Source organism: Aspergillus sclerotioniger (assembly GCF_003184525.1).
Source record: "Aspergillus sclerotioniger CBS 115572 chromosome Unknown BO94scaffold_15, whole genome shotgun sequence".
Lineage (NCBI taxonomy): Eukaryota > Fungi > Ascomycota > Eurotiomycetes > Eurotiales > Aspergillaceae > Aspergillus > Aspergillus sclerotioniger.
Window position 1 is genome coordinate 850,776 of NW_020291005.1, and position 15,608 is coordinate 866,383.

Consider the following 15,608-nt stretch of genomic DNA (forward strand, 5'->3'; position numbering starts at 1 on the left):
AATCTCAAGCTGCTCTTTCGATTAAAGAATAATATGACAGTTGGCATAAGAACTTATGGATGTGTAAGTAGTTAACAGAGAAGCTATACGGAGCAGAGCTCTACAGCCAATCAGAGACACTGAAACGTGCGAAACTGAGAGGGCCAATCAAAAAGCCTGAAATGATCCGACCTACTAAAAACCTTCGGCAAGAACAGCCAATGACAGACGCTGAAACGTGCCAGCGGGATCTACGGCCAATCAAAGAGGCCAAAACGTGCCAAACCTACAGCCAATCAGCGATACGCGGGAAAAAAGGCTTGGCAAGTTAACGATTGCTATAATTTGAAGTGTACGCCCAATTGTTACGCCGGAGAATTCGGACTACTACCATAGATTAAAACCAGGAAGACGATAATAACCAAATGAAATAATGAGGTGACTACCATAGAAAGGAGTAATACAGGACCTGCATACGAGATGTCCAACCAGCAGATATCTCACATCCCGTCTTACCAATTCAATACAATAACGAAGACCCGGATATCAACAACGCCAAACATAAACAATCAAATCATGCCTCAATAACCGCTGCAGAGCGGGTCACCTTCTCTAATCCGCGCTCAACATCCATATACTCTCGCCACTGCAGCCAATTAGTACAAGTCTTTCATGAAGATTGAATTCACTCACCTCCGACAACACTCTCGCCACAATCGGCGACTTGGTCAACCGAAACACCTGCCGGAAATATTCCTCGCTGACTTCAAACGGCCGCGCCGTCAGATTCGGGATATACTTCCCGATCAATCGGTCCGCGTCCAGGGTGTCTTTGTCAATGTACTTGTAGAGACATGCGCGGAAAGCGGTGATGCCTGGGCTGAGGAAAGACGAGTGGAAAGGTACGTCGATGCCCCGGAGTGGCACGGTGGCGGCACCGCGTTCGAGCTGGATGGGTTGGGGCTTGGCCTTGGCGGAACTGGCGCAGTGGTGCAATGTGTCCAGGACGCTGGCGCGGATTTCCTCGACGGGTTGGTTGCCCTGTAGGAGGGCCTGGAAGTCGGACTGACGACGCTTGATTTCGCCGATCAGGGAGGAGAGGGTGTCGAGGGCGCGGAGCTAAAAGGTTAGCGAGGTATATGAGAAAGTGGCAAAGGACTTACATCGCCTGCACAGACGTATTGGGAGTTGGCCACGTTGTAGTTGACGATTTCGAGTAGCCAGCCGGTTTCGCTGGCAATGAGAGACACCAGGTATCGGAGGCGATCTTCAGTGAATGCTAGATGGGGTTAGTGCTGCGTATGCGTATAGGTTTGGGGGATGACATACTCTTCGACAGGCGACTCGGGTCCACGGCACACATGGAAAAGTTCGATCTTCCCTGGTCGTCGCGCTCCACTGCCATTTGCATCGTCAGACCCCGGTAGAAGACCACCGACACCAGACTCTCGATAGGCATGATCTCTGCGATGGCTGCCAGGGCAGAGTATTCTCCCAGAGAGTGGCCAGCAAAGCTGCAGTGGTCGGCCAACAATCCCTTGTCCTTCATGTCCTCGATGATGGCCTTCTCCATGAGGGTCAGCGCCGGCTGGGTGAATTGAGTAGAGGACAAGAGACCAGTGCTTGACCGGAAGGTGTGCGACTTGGTCTCCTCGGTGATGTTCTTGAAGATCTTCTCCGATGTTGTGCGCCCATCGGCATGGATCATCTCACAACGAAGGGCCATGTAGTTTTCTCGGATGGCCCGGCCGCGACTGCCGCCAAAGTGAATCTTGAGCTCCTTGGGATCGTTCCGAACAATGTCGGTAATACGGAAGCCTAAATCGTTTAGAAAAGTCACTAGTGAAAAAAGGAGTACTTACCAAAGTTCTCGAGGAAATGCTTGTCGGCCAGATCCCACACCTTGCGAGCTGCAGGACTAGCAGCGTAAAGCTCCATGCCCATGCCCTTCTCTTGACTACCCTGACCGGTAAACAGGAAGGCAGTACTGGGCTGCTCAATCTCGGCCTCCGCGACGATCAGCTTGTCACCGGTACCAGCACGACGTGCCTCCGCATGGACCAGCTTCCGTCCGTTGACCATGCCGACGTGCTGCAGAATGAGCTCGACGTCGTCCTCCGGAAGGACCATGCCGACGAAATTGCACTGATAGCGCTTGAAGCCGCGGGCATTGCCCGGGACTGTCAGTTGCTCCAGCAAGCCACGGACCTTTGCGCTCATGTGCATGCCATGAGTGATGGTGTCAGGGAGCTCTGCGTAGGCGGCAAAGGTCCGCGAGACGTGGATTGGGTTGTAGTCACCAGAGACGACGGCATATTCTTCATTGGACTTGGGGGACCTGAGCTGGATCTCACCTCCACCAAGGGTGATTGGCGACTGGAAGAGAACAGGCTGCTCCACCACGCTTCCATGGCGCCTGAGGTAGTCCATGATGGGGTTGCTGGTGGAAGCGCCCACAGTGTGGTCGATGTAGGCCAGTTCTAGCGTTTCACCCGCAGGCGACCGACCATAAACCGGACCGAAACATCTTTGCTGACGGTAGACTGATTTGCTCTGGAATTGAGCATGGGTTTCCAGCTCGAACGTGAGCTTGAAGCCTTGAAGGTCCAGGTCTGCGTTCTTAGGAGAGAACCATGGCTTGGAACGAAGGACTGCCACATCTTTAACACCCGCGAGCTGGAGTTCGACCTTTGGTTCCTTGACCTGCTGGAAAGCAGTGTCGTAGTCGTTGTAGGTGCCTCGGTACATGAAGCGGCTTATGACCTCGACGACGTCAACACCATCTTTGCTAACCAAGGAAGCGACCTCGACAATCTTGCCCGAGTCTTCATTGAGAATCGCACGAATGTGCGCTCGGGACGAGAGGACATCTCCCTCTTGGATATCCGAGCTTCCCAGACGGCGAAACTCGTTGGACAAGTGCACCAACTTCATCAAATTGCCACTGATGGTCTTGGTGAACAATGGCTTCATGACGGACTTCCAGGCAACGACAATTGCGTAATCCATGGGGGCACTCAGTTTCTTGGAACGGGGTGCTGACGAAGTACCGCCAACACACTGGCTGAACTTCTTGATATCCTCCGCAGTCACGGTGACGGCATCGCCATGGAACTGCTCCTCCTGGGACAGAGTGCTAGCAGAACTCAGCGACTCACCGAACCAAAGCCGATGGTAAAAGTCCTTGACCCGGTCGATCTTGTCGGAGAGCAGCTCGCGTAGAGGTGCAAATGGAAGCTCGGGGTGGTAGCTGAACAACAGCTCAAGCCCTGCCGGTGTGCCAGTGACAGTGCGATCCCCGAACAGTATAACTTTGATTAGATTCTGGGTGATGGCATGGACCTCAACGACCAAGGCTGGCGTGCTATCAGCTCCTCTCTCGAACAGCCGGATAACGCACTGCTCGGTAGACGTGATTTCCTCGACTTCAACATAGATGTTTGGCCGGGCAGCAAAGAGTCTGCGGATAGGGTTATCGCAGACACTGTGGCCTTGCACGATTGTCTTCTGGAGGAAGATAGTCTGTCTCCAGCCTTTCTGCGTTCCAGCCAACCGCTGCATCCAGTTCTCAACTCGAGGCAGGTCCTCGCTGAGCAGCATGGGGTCATAGGTTCTCGTGAGGGATATCTCACTCGGCACCTCACTCATACCCTCGTCGGTCAATGGCGTTTGAGGCTGGTCGTTGTCATATCCTTGTTCCGAAAGAGACTTCACCCACTGGGCGTGGATGCCATCTAGGAGATGCTTGATCGGCTCGTTCGCGACGGTCGTATGTTTGGCTGCGACAGGGCCGTGGAGCACGCAGATCCGGCCGACATCCTGTCCGGGTACTGCCTGGACATCTTCAGACTGCCACAGGGAATCCTTCTTGAACCACACCTCGAACTCCTCGTCGAGAACCGGAATAAACGGAACCGGCTTCTGGCCACGCCGCCGGCAAAGATGCACAAAAATCTGCGTGCTTGGTGCATCCATCAGCTCCGAGGTTGCTTTGGAATGGCTGGCAAAGAACTGCTCGATGGTCGTGTCGGGCTCATCGATTTGGCCAACCGACTGCCAATACCGCGGCTTGGAGACATCACTAGACTCGCTGGCTTCATCCTCGATCCATTGAAGGAAATCAAAGGTCAATTGCTGCAGGCTGTGGTGGATCCAGCGGGCTTGGTGCTTGATGTAGAGAAGCTCGACCATTCTCCACGCCACCGCCGCGAGGGTCATCTCGTTCAATTCACAAGCCTTGCCATTGGCGTCCTGTCCAAACCACACTTTCTGGAAATCCTTGTTGAGGCCATTGATGATGCGATCCTTGTTCTCCTTCAAGTAAGCCACCCGAGCCTTTTTGTCGGCAATGCTGAACACGGTGCGATCCATCTCAGCCCAGAAGCGCACTCCACGAGTGGCAATCTTGTGGATCGGCTCGCCCATCTCGGACCGAACAGTAAGGATTCCTCCAGTCGGTCGGGTGTACGTCTGGTCCCAGGCTGCGTCGTCGACACCGGGGATATCCACAATCAGCTGCTTGGCCTCAACGCTCGTGTGGGCCTCCTTGACTGTCATGACCCTGCTGCCGAGAAGGATACCATCGAATGGCATAGGCGAAGGGGCGTTGAATGCCTTGGTCCATTCACCGGTCAAGTAGGGGAGGGTGTCGTCAGCGCCACCAAAACCGCTGCCAGCGACAAGAACAATGTTCTTGCAGGCCCTGATGCGACTGTACATCTCCAGGATAGGAGCATGGAAGTCCTCATATGAGTGGTGACCACCGCCGCGGCCACCAGTCCACTGCAGAATGATAGGGAAGGACTTGTTCTCGCGGGCGATGTCAATAACTTGCTGGATTGCCTCGACAGACCCGGGCTTAAAAGCAATGTGCTTCAGCCCGAGCGTCTCAATATACTCATTGGCGACGTCAACCGACGGAACTCCGGCTCCAATTGTCATTCCATCAACCGGGACGCCTTTGGAACGGAGCTCCTGCAGCAGGGGAATCTGCCAGCGAACGGAATTTGGACTGGCATAGATGATGTTACAGGTGACACCCTGACCAGGAACTCCATTGCTGACAATTTTGTTGATGGCTTCCTCCAAGGCACCCTTGCTGTAGTAGCCCCCGCCAGCAAGCTCGATATGATATCCAGCGTTCATGGTCGCAGAGACAAAGTCCCACGGAACAGTTGTTGGCGTCATACCTGCAACCATAACGGGAGGCAGCCCTAGAAGCTCACTGAACTTTGTCTGGACAATAACCTTGCTCGCTGCGTCTCTTGTCAGGCGTGGCCGGTATGCCTCGGCCCAGTTCTCGGCATACACGACGGGGTGCTCAGGATCGCGGTTGAACAATTCCGCCTTGTTCCCATACTCCTCGCTGTGCTTCATCGAGCCACCGAGAATGAGTCGCACACCCTGGCCTGCCTTGTTGTGCATGGTCACGACTCCCACGCCGGCACCGCCGCCGGGGCCAAAGTCGATCATGTGAGTAGCTTCCGGGAAGGCCGTTGCCTGCTCCCAGTGCACTGGCTGGTGGGCAATCATACTCACGATATCACCGATAATGTTCCTGTCCCGGTGTACGCGCATATCGTGACCGTCAGTGGTAGCGTAGAGTGGGATGCGCAGCTGGTCGCCTGTGATGTTCAGGTTACCAAGGTCTTGCACCACCAGGGAAGCAACCTCATCGAGATATATGCTGTGGAATGGTGCAGTGATAGGCAGAAAGCGATGGTCAATCTTGGGTCGCCGCTTGCTGGCAGGAGTCTGGGCCTCCCGACCATTCTTTGGCTTGAGGCCGCGCAGGTGACGACTCAGACCGTACAGACTGAGCGGGGGACCCGTCACAACGAGGTTCTGGGGGCCATTGAAGAGAGAGATGGCAACATGGGACTCAGTAGGAAGGTAGCTGTTGACCGTGTCAATGATCTTCTGTAGTTGGTCCTGTCGGAGGTTTCGCACCCTCAACATGGGCCCCGGTGTTCCCTCGCCATTATCTTCTGCCTCTTGCCTAATTGATTCGGGAATGAACTGGGGCGGGTATAGCTCGTGGCTGCGACAGGCAATGTAGAAGAGGATGCGAAGTGCATCAAGGGCGTGTCGGTAGAAGTCTTCCCATGTATCCGAGATGGATGTCACCAGGGCAACGACAATACCTTGTGAATGACCGGTCACACCGGACAAGTGATCGTGCATCTCCCGAGGAGAGAGTCCCATTGTCTGACAAGCCACGATGAAATGGCAGATCTGGAGGAGGCCGATCAGGGGCATGCTGACAGGGGCGGAGAGGAGATAGGGGGATTCTGGCTCGGAGTCAGGCTTCTCCAGCCAGTCCATGAGGGAGAAGCCATGTCGGAAGTGTGCCTTGAAGCCAGATGATCCGGAAAGGTCCTCCAGCAACCGGGCCCCAGAGAAGACACAGCGACGGAGGATATCGGTGTATGTGGTATATGTTTCCTTCAGGTCATCAAAGTATTTCTCGTCATTGCCCTGACCGCCAAACAAGGCGTAGATGCGTGACGGACCGTCTGAGGCGGACTGTAGAAGAAGAGACGGATGGTGTCTGTGCTTGCGACTGAGAACCCCCTGTGCCGCAAAGTATGTCTTGATGATGGGGCTCTTGTTCTGAATCTCGAGATGGGCAACGGCAGAGTGAACGTCATTTCCACCGAGGAAGTCTTGCTCAAAAGCCTCTAGGAGTGACTCAAGCAGTTGCAGTATTGTTGTGGCGTCGTCGCATTGTGTCTCGTCGCTAGAGCGGATGATGCAGAAGTTGATGAACTCGGCGACGAGGCCCTCCTTGATGGAGAGGTCGTTCTCGGGGGAGGATGAGGGCAAATACAGAGTGAAGTCCTTCCACAAGGCATTCGCCAAAGGTAGTTGCACTGCAGGGAGGTTGATTCTCGTGTCAACTGTTTCATAGGTAGCAGCTAACGACCGCTTGTCGCCGGCGACAGAGGACGGTCGAGAGATCTCAGGAGTGAGGCCCGCAAATTCCGAGCTCAAACTCGACAAAGGGGTCTTGACACTAATCATGATGGATTGTGAAAGAGAGGAGATTGACTGTAGCCAGAACCTGAGACTCAGGTCGTTGCCTGCCCAAGTGTTATATCACACCACCCGCCGTCGTGCGCCGAGATAAGCCGGGAATTGGGTTACATCACGATAAGCAGGGGTCAGTTCGGAGGTTTCGGACAGGTAGCAGGGCTGAGCTTGCAGAAGCAGAAGAAGCAAGGAAGCTGATCTGCAGCGTAAAAATGCCAGTTGCAGGATCCGATGTGGCGGAGGTGGATGGATGCTGGATGGATGCAGGGTGAGCTGACGTCGAGAATACGCGTATCGGTGGTAAAACGGAATTACCGACCGTCAGACAGATGTATTGTACGGGTGGTATTGGCTAGTGTATGGTATTTTTGGGTATGAACCCGAGCTTGGGTGGAGCCGGGCGGGGAGGGACAAATCCCTCCGGGGTAACACTCCAGGTCTATCAGAAGGGAGACGGTCGGAGCACGAGGCAGGAACGGCGGGAGATCCTCCAATGGCATCCGCAGTCAACATCCTTGATCCCTCGGATCCTTTGGTTGGGGCTGATCGCTGCGCTAAGCTTGTCAGCCTGCTGCTGTACCACGTCGGCTAGTATCCCCTGGAACATTCCAGCCCCAACGCTAAAACAGAGGCGTACGTCGAAACGTGGCATGCACGTGTCGTGCTCTTAGGTGGTGTAATATAGCTATTCTTAACGGTTGACGCCACGGGAACCTTATTTCCGAGCACATGGCACGGCAGGGATACAGCGCTGCTGATGGCAACTGGGGTGGTGATTGGCCCGCGCGGATTTGTACCTGAGTCATGAGTCGGGCAGATTGTCAACACGAGGTACAGCCAGTTAATCTACTACCTTCTATATCAGGATTGGTCTGGAACATTCTGCGATAACAGGATTAATGAGGTGATGGTCTGTAAATCCGGCGGAGTGATTATCCGCCGGTCTGTTCAAGGGTGAGCCATTTGACCTCAGGTGATCTTCTGCATGTCGTGCCGTATTGAGGCGCATCACAATTATTAATCAGGTTACACAATGTCTTCACAAGGCACCTATGGCTTGCCAACACCAATCTGGCCTAGTTTCATTTCCACTTCTCTGCTTCACAGTACAAAATAGCCGGTTCAAATGTACTGTCACGTTCATACTAGTAGGCCAAAACGATATACCACTGGCATCTGGAGAACAGACGGAACGAAGACTGTATCCCAACATGTACTGTATAGCTTCATTCACATTAGGTGATATAGGTTGTTACTCGCTAGATTTGCATTATGTATCTTTCTTCATCTTCACCAAATCAAACATGTCACACATATTCACCGACAACTACCCTCTGTAGTCCATCATCACCATATACACCAGCCCATCCACACATCCCATATCCCACATTCCACACAATAAACCCTACACCTCCCCAACCACCCACTCCACCCCCCTCCGCACAACTCCCGGTTCCTCCAACGGAACCAAATGCCTCATCCCCCCCAGAACCTCAAACCCCACCTCCAACCCCTCCTTCTGCCTCAAAAACCCCACCACCTCCCTCTCCACCTTCGCCTTATCCTCAACAACATCCTCCTCCCCCGCCACAACCCAAACCCTAACCTTTCTCTTTCTCCCCTCCAACCTCCCCACAACCCCCTCCACTAGGGTAGTAATATCCTCCGCCATACCATACATAATCCATCCGTCTCGAGCGAGTGCATTCCCCGAGGAACTGTCCCTCACTATCATATCCATGTCCTCCTTGGTGAGATTCTTCGTATTGGAGAGGACATTCTCCACGGTCCAGCGAATGGATTCCTCGCTCGTGTAGGCTTGTTTTTGCTGAGTGGCCATTTCCTCCGGGAGGAGGAGCGGGGTAGGTGGGGCGGGGGCGAGGAGGACGAGGCCTTTGATTAGGATGAGGAGGGGAGGCGGGAGGGTGGAGAGGACGGTGAGGGCGAGTTTGGCGCCCATGGAGTGGCCGAGGAGGATTAGGCCGTTTGCGAACAAGGGGGTGGTGGATGGGGTGGTTTGGAGGTGGGTGAGTATGGCGAGGATGTCGTCGGCCATGGGCGTGATGGAATAGTCTTTGGGACTGGTGGTAGGGCCGGTGGATTGGCCCCAGCCGCGGAGGTCGATGGCCACGGTGTTGTGGGTTGTGGTGAGGCTGGTGGGGGAGGTAGGTGAGGTTTGCTTGTGCCAGGTATTGCTGGAGCCGCCCCAGTAGTGGAGGAAGATGAGGAGGGGGTTGTTGTTCGGGGTGGAGGTTTTGGTGATGGTGAAGTGGATGTTGGTTTGGGGGGAGATGGTCAGGGTGTGGGATTCCATGGTGGTGGGTTTGATGTGGGAGTTGTGGGTGATTGTGTGTGTAGAGGGGGTCAGTGAAAGTGGGAGGATGGAAGGTGGTGAGATTTTGAATGCTTTGGAGGGGATATTTATGCCCAAGCTGAAGAGACGTGGCCTGATTCCTTTGTGATGATTAAGCTTCAGTATTTGGAATTCTGGTGGAATTAATTCCGACGGTGAGTCACAGCCGTATAACAGAGCGTGATATTGCTATAGCCAAACACAAGAGAATGAGAAGTGTCCGAGAAGATAAAATAACTGTACATTGCTTCTTCTCAGGACAAGTGAAATGAATATCACCAAATAGATCCACCCTGTATATACACTCAACGCCTGCCAAGAATTAGGATAGGAGGTCGACTCCAGGGCTTAAACCTTAAGCCATGACGTTTCCGGCCCCACGCTCGGGGTCGCGGTGCCTTTTCCGTACAGTTGACTAAACAGGCCGTTCTCGGCCAGCAGCTCTTTCGGAGCGCCACACTCAACAATACGCCCACTCTCGACAACCACCACCTTGTGAAAGTCGATAATAGTGTGCAGGCGATGTACAACAGCAATCACGGTACATCCTGCGAATGCCGTGCGGATGAGACGCTGCATGAGAGCATCTGTTTCAGGGTCGACGCTTTTGGGGTCAGTCATCAGTAATAATCACGATAGGTTTTAGTACGTACCTGCTTGTCGCTTCATCCAAGACAACAACCTTGCTCTTCCTCAACATAGCAGCAGCTAAACGCAAAAGCTGTTTCTGTCCCTGCGAGAAGCTTTCTTCCTGGACCTGTCCATCCAAGCCACCAAGTTGCGTCGATACGATGTCCCATAACTTGACCTCCTTCAGCACGTTGGTTATGCTTTCATCCGTCTCCCGACTAAGAGGGTCTATGTTCTGTCGTACGGTGCCAGGGAGAATGGTCACTGATTGGGATATACATGACAGTGAGGACCGAATATCCTGGCAGGAAATGGAGTTGATGTCGAGCCCGTCGATAGTAATTTGGCCGTTGTCGGGCTCGAGAAGACGGAAGAGGAGTTGGATCAGCGAGCTCTTGCCACTTCAAAGTGTCAGTATCAACCGGCTATCTATACGAGGGGCAACTTACCTCCCACTGGGCCCACAAATAGCAACCATCTCACCAGCAGAGATTGATAATGTGACGTCGTTGAGGACTGGATCGCTGTCGGGTCTGCAACAGAGCCGTCAGTGGGTTGCATACGTGTTCTGATGCAGAGGATCTTACCTGTAAGCAGCAGAAACATTGAAGAACTTAATATCGCCTCTCTCTGGCCAGCGAGGTGGAACCTCAATGTGTCCGTCCGGTCTATCCTCAGGCTGCACATCGTCCTCAAACTGTCTCACACGCGACACGGCTCCAATTGATGTCTCCAGTACGGTCCAGTTCGAGATCAGTTGCTTGAGACTCTCGCTCAAACTGATAATGTTCAGTAGTCCTAGTGCTGCAGAACCCGCTCCAATGGACCCGGGGACCCCGACTGCAAGACCAACAATAAGCGTGGCCATACCTGCGACGACCATGTCGAGGACAAGGGTTAGCCATCGTTGGATCACGAATAGCAGATAATATGGTCGTTGCGATGCGTCTGTCAGTCCGCAGATATTATTGAGAAAGTTATTCTGCCATCCGAAAGCACGGATCGTCACTAGCCCGTTGACTGTTTCCATGAAGTTAGAGTAGAGAGGAGATTTCGCTTCTAGCTCCATGAATCGTAGCTGACGGGATGTCCGAAGGTAAAATTTTTGCAGGAAGTAGAAGACTGCCAGGCATAGTGGGATGATGGCAGCAAGGTATTTTCCAGTGATGAACACGATGAGCAGCTGCGCTATGGCGGACATGAGGGCTGGCCATATGTTAGCGCATTTTGATCTTAGGGAATAGGTGTTATCACATACCAACACTAGTTTCAACAAGAGCAAGTGGCAGCTCCATGTCCACCAATTGCATGTCTTGACTGAACCTGTTGACCGTCAGCTAGATTCAAAACCCTGGTGGGATTCTTACTTATTCGTAGTGACACCAGAATCAGTAGAGTGGAAGAAAGATATCGGAGCACTATAAACTTTAGTAGACACTCTGAAGCCCACTGGTATACTTACTTCAACACAGTGCGAAGCAGAATCTTGTGCAACTTTCTGGATGCTCGAGGGACCATATTACTGATCATATGCGTGCTTTGCATTAGTCAGAACCCAACCAAAAGGGAGGGTAAACTTATCAGCATCCCAAGAATAAAGACAGCTCTGCCATAACGGCCAAGAAGGCATACACCCCGATGTACATGCTGAGGTCTTTGTACGGGTGCTTTTCGTTTGCAGCAGCCCACCACTGAACCCATACACCTAATACATGTCAGGTGTGCCCATCAAGCATTGCTTTGTACTTACTGGGAAATGCAAGACTGAAGGTAAAAATCGCAACTGCCACGAAAAACAGAAATGAGTTGAACCTGCCCACCATATCCAGATAGTACTTGTATATGGTCACATCGCCGGTCCGTCGGCTAGAATCCGACGTCTCGAGTTGAGCGGCAAGCTCATGTGGCACATCAGGGTTGGACTGTCTGACAATCCAGCTGAGCCTTGCATCATTCAATATGGGCTCCATGGGGTGGTCGCCTGTGCTAGGGCCGGGCAAGCTCGAAACAATGGAACCCTCTTTTTCCGAGAAATGCACTTTGCTGTCGAGGGTGATGGTGTAGTCTGCATTCGAGGATAGGCGAGCTATGAAAGTCAGATTATCACCATCTTCTATCATGTCTTGCTGTAACTCACTGGAATGCGTCGCAAGAATAGTAGTCAAGTTATGCTTCGTACAAAAGCCACCTTCGCTAAATAACCGCGCTATCACCAGCTTCTCCGTTTCAGCATCGAAGCCACTGAAGATATCATCGAGGAGCAGCAAGGGCTGTCGGGAGTAAAGTGCTCGGGCCAATGCCTGTTCTTAGTCATTAGTAGTGACCGGACTGAGTGGATTGAGTGACCTACCACCCGATGTTTCTGACCACCACTCAACGATAACCCCTTACTTCCCACCACAGTCTGAACACCCATAGGCATCGACCTCAGATCCTGCCTCAACCCAGATGCCTGCGTCACCTCCCGGAACCAGCGAGGCTCGTACGTTAACGGACCAAGAATATTACTTAGAATCGTGCCATTTTGCAGCCAAGGCTCCTGGCTACAAAATGCAGCCTCGGGATATCGGCACTTCATATACCCCTTCGTAACAGCTGTTTCGCCCCTCAAGCCAGCAAGCAGTGTCGACTTTCCACAACCAGTTGGGCCAGTGATAATCGTAAGCGAGGATGGTCGGATCTTAAATGTCATCCGCTTAATGACCGGTTCGCGGGTCGAAACCCACCCGACACTCCAATTTTGAGCCTCAACTGCATTCTGCATCTCGGTGTCTTTCATCTCGAGGTCCCGGATGTTGTCCATTTCCGGGAAGAGAGTTTGCTCGGAGGTGAAGGAGCTTAGGAAGCCAACTTCTTTTGTGTCTTCGGCCATTAAAAACACGCGAACACGTTCAATCGATCCAACGGCCGAGATGAGGTTAGGGACAGCTTGGAGTAGCATGGACATTGGGTTCTGGAGGACTGTGAAAAGAGACAGAGTGGTGAATGCTCTCTGGGTAGTCAATTCCGGGCCGCTGTCGTATCGCGATAAGGCAATGAATATGCCGAACCCGACGACGGGTGAGATGACCGAAGTGGCAAATGCTGTTGTAGGTTAGTAGTGATTTCATGCGATCAAAGTCGGGAGAGATACTGACACAAGCTCACCGCGTAGGTAAGGAAAGAGCGAAATTTACTCGCGTATCCTATCTCCTGGACCCTCAGATCCTGCACAAACTTCATGAACCAGGGTGTCAAGCCCTCCAACTTCAAGCTCTTCATAGAATTGATCATGTATGTTGTAACGTCGATTCTCTTCTGGATTCCCTGTACCCATGTCGCCTGACGACGTCCCACGGCTGGAGCCATTGTCGCGGCAGCAGCTCCACAGACTAACACACGTTAGCATGCAACTCTATCTCAACCTACAGGAACAACGTACCAACTGCAATAAGAATAGGACTTAATCCTCCGTAATTCAGCTCGCGGTAAAGCAACCACAGCGCTAGAGCTATCTCAACGATATTCCCCCACGCTTCATGCATATACCGCATTCCGAATGCGATCTTCTCAATGTCGGCGCTCATCAGCGTTACTGGCGCATATTCTTCGGCGGTTTTGGGGTCCATGGATAGCGTCTTCTCGTAGATCAACGGTACTAGGCATCCGCGCATGAGGACGATTGTGCGGTATGTGATGTGCTGGTAGCATGCTTCGGAGATCTGCGCAAGTATTAACAGTGCACATATTCAAGGCTGACGCGACTTACTCCCAATCCCACATACACAAGAATGTATGCGCCAAGTAGCCCGTACCCATCATTTCGCCTTTGCTTAGCTGAATCCGTCTGAAGATACTTGATCACTGCGTCGATGAGAAACGGCTGGGCGAATGTAAAAGCCGTAAAACACAACCGGGGAATAGCTGCAGTTAAAAGAACCAATTTGTATTCCCAGGCCAAAACTTTGAGAAGGCCATTACTCTTCTCCTTTGTCGCTGGGTTCGCTGCGCATTGTTGGTAATCATTCGAAGACGAAGGTATATCTGCTTACCATTTTGCCACACCTTGGAGAAGCTCCTTGAACATACCTCGGACTGGAGGCTATGGTTCAAAGTGAACAGGTCGTCTGCCTGCAAGTCCTTCTTGGATCCTAGAAACAGCAACGGATTGACCCACCAAAACATGCGCCGGTTGATCCATCCGACCTTCTCCTCGGGACTATATTCCTGTTCCAGTGAACCAAGGGCCCGTGACCAGGCCTCTTGCACCAGCAACACAGCCTTCCATATATCTGATATCATCAACAGCTTGAATATGTGACCGTGATATCCCATTGCCCATAATGTGCGTAGTCGAACGGCGTCAAAGGCAAGCGTAAAGAGGAGGTAGATCTCGATAAGAAGGGGCGGCTTGACGGAGCGCGTGTGTTCAAAATGCGACGCAAGACCGAGCGCAAGGGCAGCGACCAGGTTGAGCGCCGCAGCGGGGATAGTTGTGCGCGTCTTCAACTCATGGCCCGATGTCCAGGATACTAGGATGGCGGTCTGAATGGCGGCGAACCAGCCATAGCTCATCTATAACAGAATCAACGATGCGACTCATGTCCAGTAGTTGGGGCCATGACCTACGAGCTTAGCCAAATGAGCGCCATCGCTACTCCCATCTCTTGTTGATTTTCGGTATAGGTAAATCACCCTTCTGGCGAGAAACAATAGTAAAAGTCCCACCGGGCCGATCGTCATCACAGACTCCTCAAATAACAATGTAAAGTCGTAACCGCCATAGCAGTCGCGGGCTTGAGGCCCGAACTCATCCTCAAAGGCAAGGGAGCAATTCATTGCAACTTCGCCTGTTCTGCTGGGGACTGAGAGCGCGAGCGGATCTGGGCCATCTGGAGTGGTCTTGTTGCTCTTTAGCCTGCACTGCCTGGAACTACACCTCTGGAATTCGAGTCTCACTGCCTAAGTCAGCGTCGTTGCTCGGAGTGCTGTTGCGATGTGCGAATGTCCAGTGCGACTGACATCAGACTCTGCTGCCTGCTCCGACCTGGTCGGGGCGCAACCCACCACGTTGGGCGCGCGTATATGGAGGAGGGGCATCGTGATTAGCAAAGAACATGGTGGGGACGTCGTTTAATCGTGGGTATGGCTCATTGGCTGGCGCGTAAATCCAACCAGGCTAACGATGCGGACAGGGGATGGAGGGATCCTGCGGGCGGATCGCAGGCTTATCTTTTTGGACCCCACCTGATCGACGGGGTTTCCTCCATGTGGCCGCTGGGCGATCCCCCGATGTGGTTTAGCTGCCAGATCGCGGGTATCGATACCATCATACCAACCCGTATTTCCATGATACTGTCGTTCGTGAAATACGATACGTATCACGTCGGTCAGGGGCCGATACTAGGGCCATTACGGGGCGTGGGACAAATACGCCCGCAGTGCATGCAGAAGGATTGTATCAGCTTCACTCGCATGGCAGATGGGTCCAACCGACACGAAGCTGACAGGAGCTTGGAATGTTGGATTCCAAGTCAATGCATGTCTGCGACGCCGGACATCATTGTACATAGTGCCAGTGTAGATTCGCCTTGGGAAGATGGATCGATTGCTTGAGATTCCTTTTAATCCCCAC

At 52.8% G+C, this 15,608-nt stretch overlaps 3 protein-coding genes across 3 annotated transcripts; all 3 read right to left on the reverse strand.

Annotated features, from left to right (window-relative positions):
* Positions 1–517: 517 nt before the first annotated feature.
* On the reverse strand, positions 518–5,423 carry BO94DRAFT_535749 (uncharacterized protein). Its single transcript, XM_025611854.1, has 5 exons — positions 1,842–5,423; positions 1,309–1,797; positions 1,143–1,258; positions 673–1,098; positions 518–625 (listed from the first exon to the last, which is right to left on the reverse strand). The coding sequence occupies exons 1-5, from the start codon at positions 5,401–5,403 to the stop codon at positions 554–556; spliced, it is 4,665 nt and encodes a 1,554-aa protein (XP_025467196.1). The 5' UTR covers positions 5,404–5,423; the 3' UTR covers positions 518–553.
* Positions 5,424–8,146: 2,723 nt separating this feature from the next.
* On the reverse strand, positions 8,147–9,325 carry BO94DRAFT_624773 (alpha/beta fold hydrolase; the record flags this gene model as incomplete). Its single annotated transcript, XM_025617245.1, has 1 exon — positions 8,147–9,325. The coding sequence occupies one exon, from the start codon at positions 9,323–9,325 to the stop codon at positions 8,417–8,419; it is 909 nt and encodes a 302-aa protein (XP_025467197.1). The 3' UTR covers positions 8,147–8,416.
* A 171-nt stretch (positions 9,326–9,496) lies between these two features.
* On the reverse strand, positions 9,497–15,248 carry BO94DRAFT_87540 (P-loop containing nucleoside triphosphate hydrolase protein). The gene is made up of 16 exons (XM_025617722.1): positions 14,603–15,248; positions 14,026–14,548; positions 13,743–13,978; positions 13,416–13,695; positions 13,132–13,365; positions 12,345–13,078; positions 12,132–12,294; positions 11,745–12,080; positions 11,576–11,699; positions 11,457–11,528; positions 11,362–11,412; positions 11,253–11,317; positions 10,582–11,200; positions 10,444–10,527; positions 10,018–10,395; positions 9,497–9,968 (listed from the first exon to the last, which is right to left on the reverse strand). The coding sequence occupies exons 1-16, from the start codon at positions 14,810–14,812 to the stop codon at positions 9,713–9,715; spliced, it is 4,365 nt and encodes a 1,454-aa protein (XP_025467198.1). The 5' UTR covers positions 14,813–15,248; the 3' UTR covers positions 9,497–9,712.
* Between the last annotated feature and the right edge of the window lie 360 nt (positions 15,249–15,608).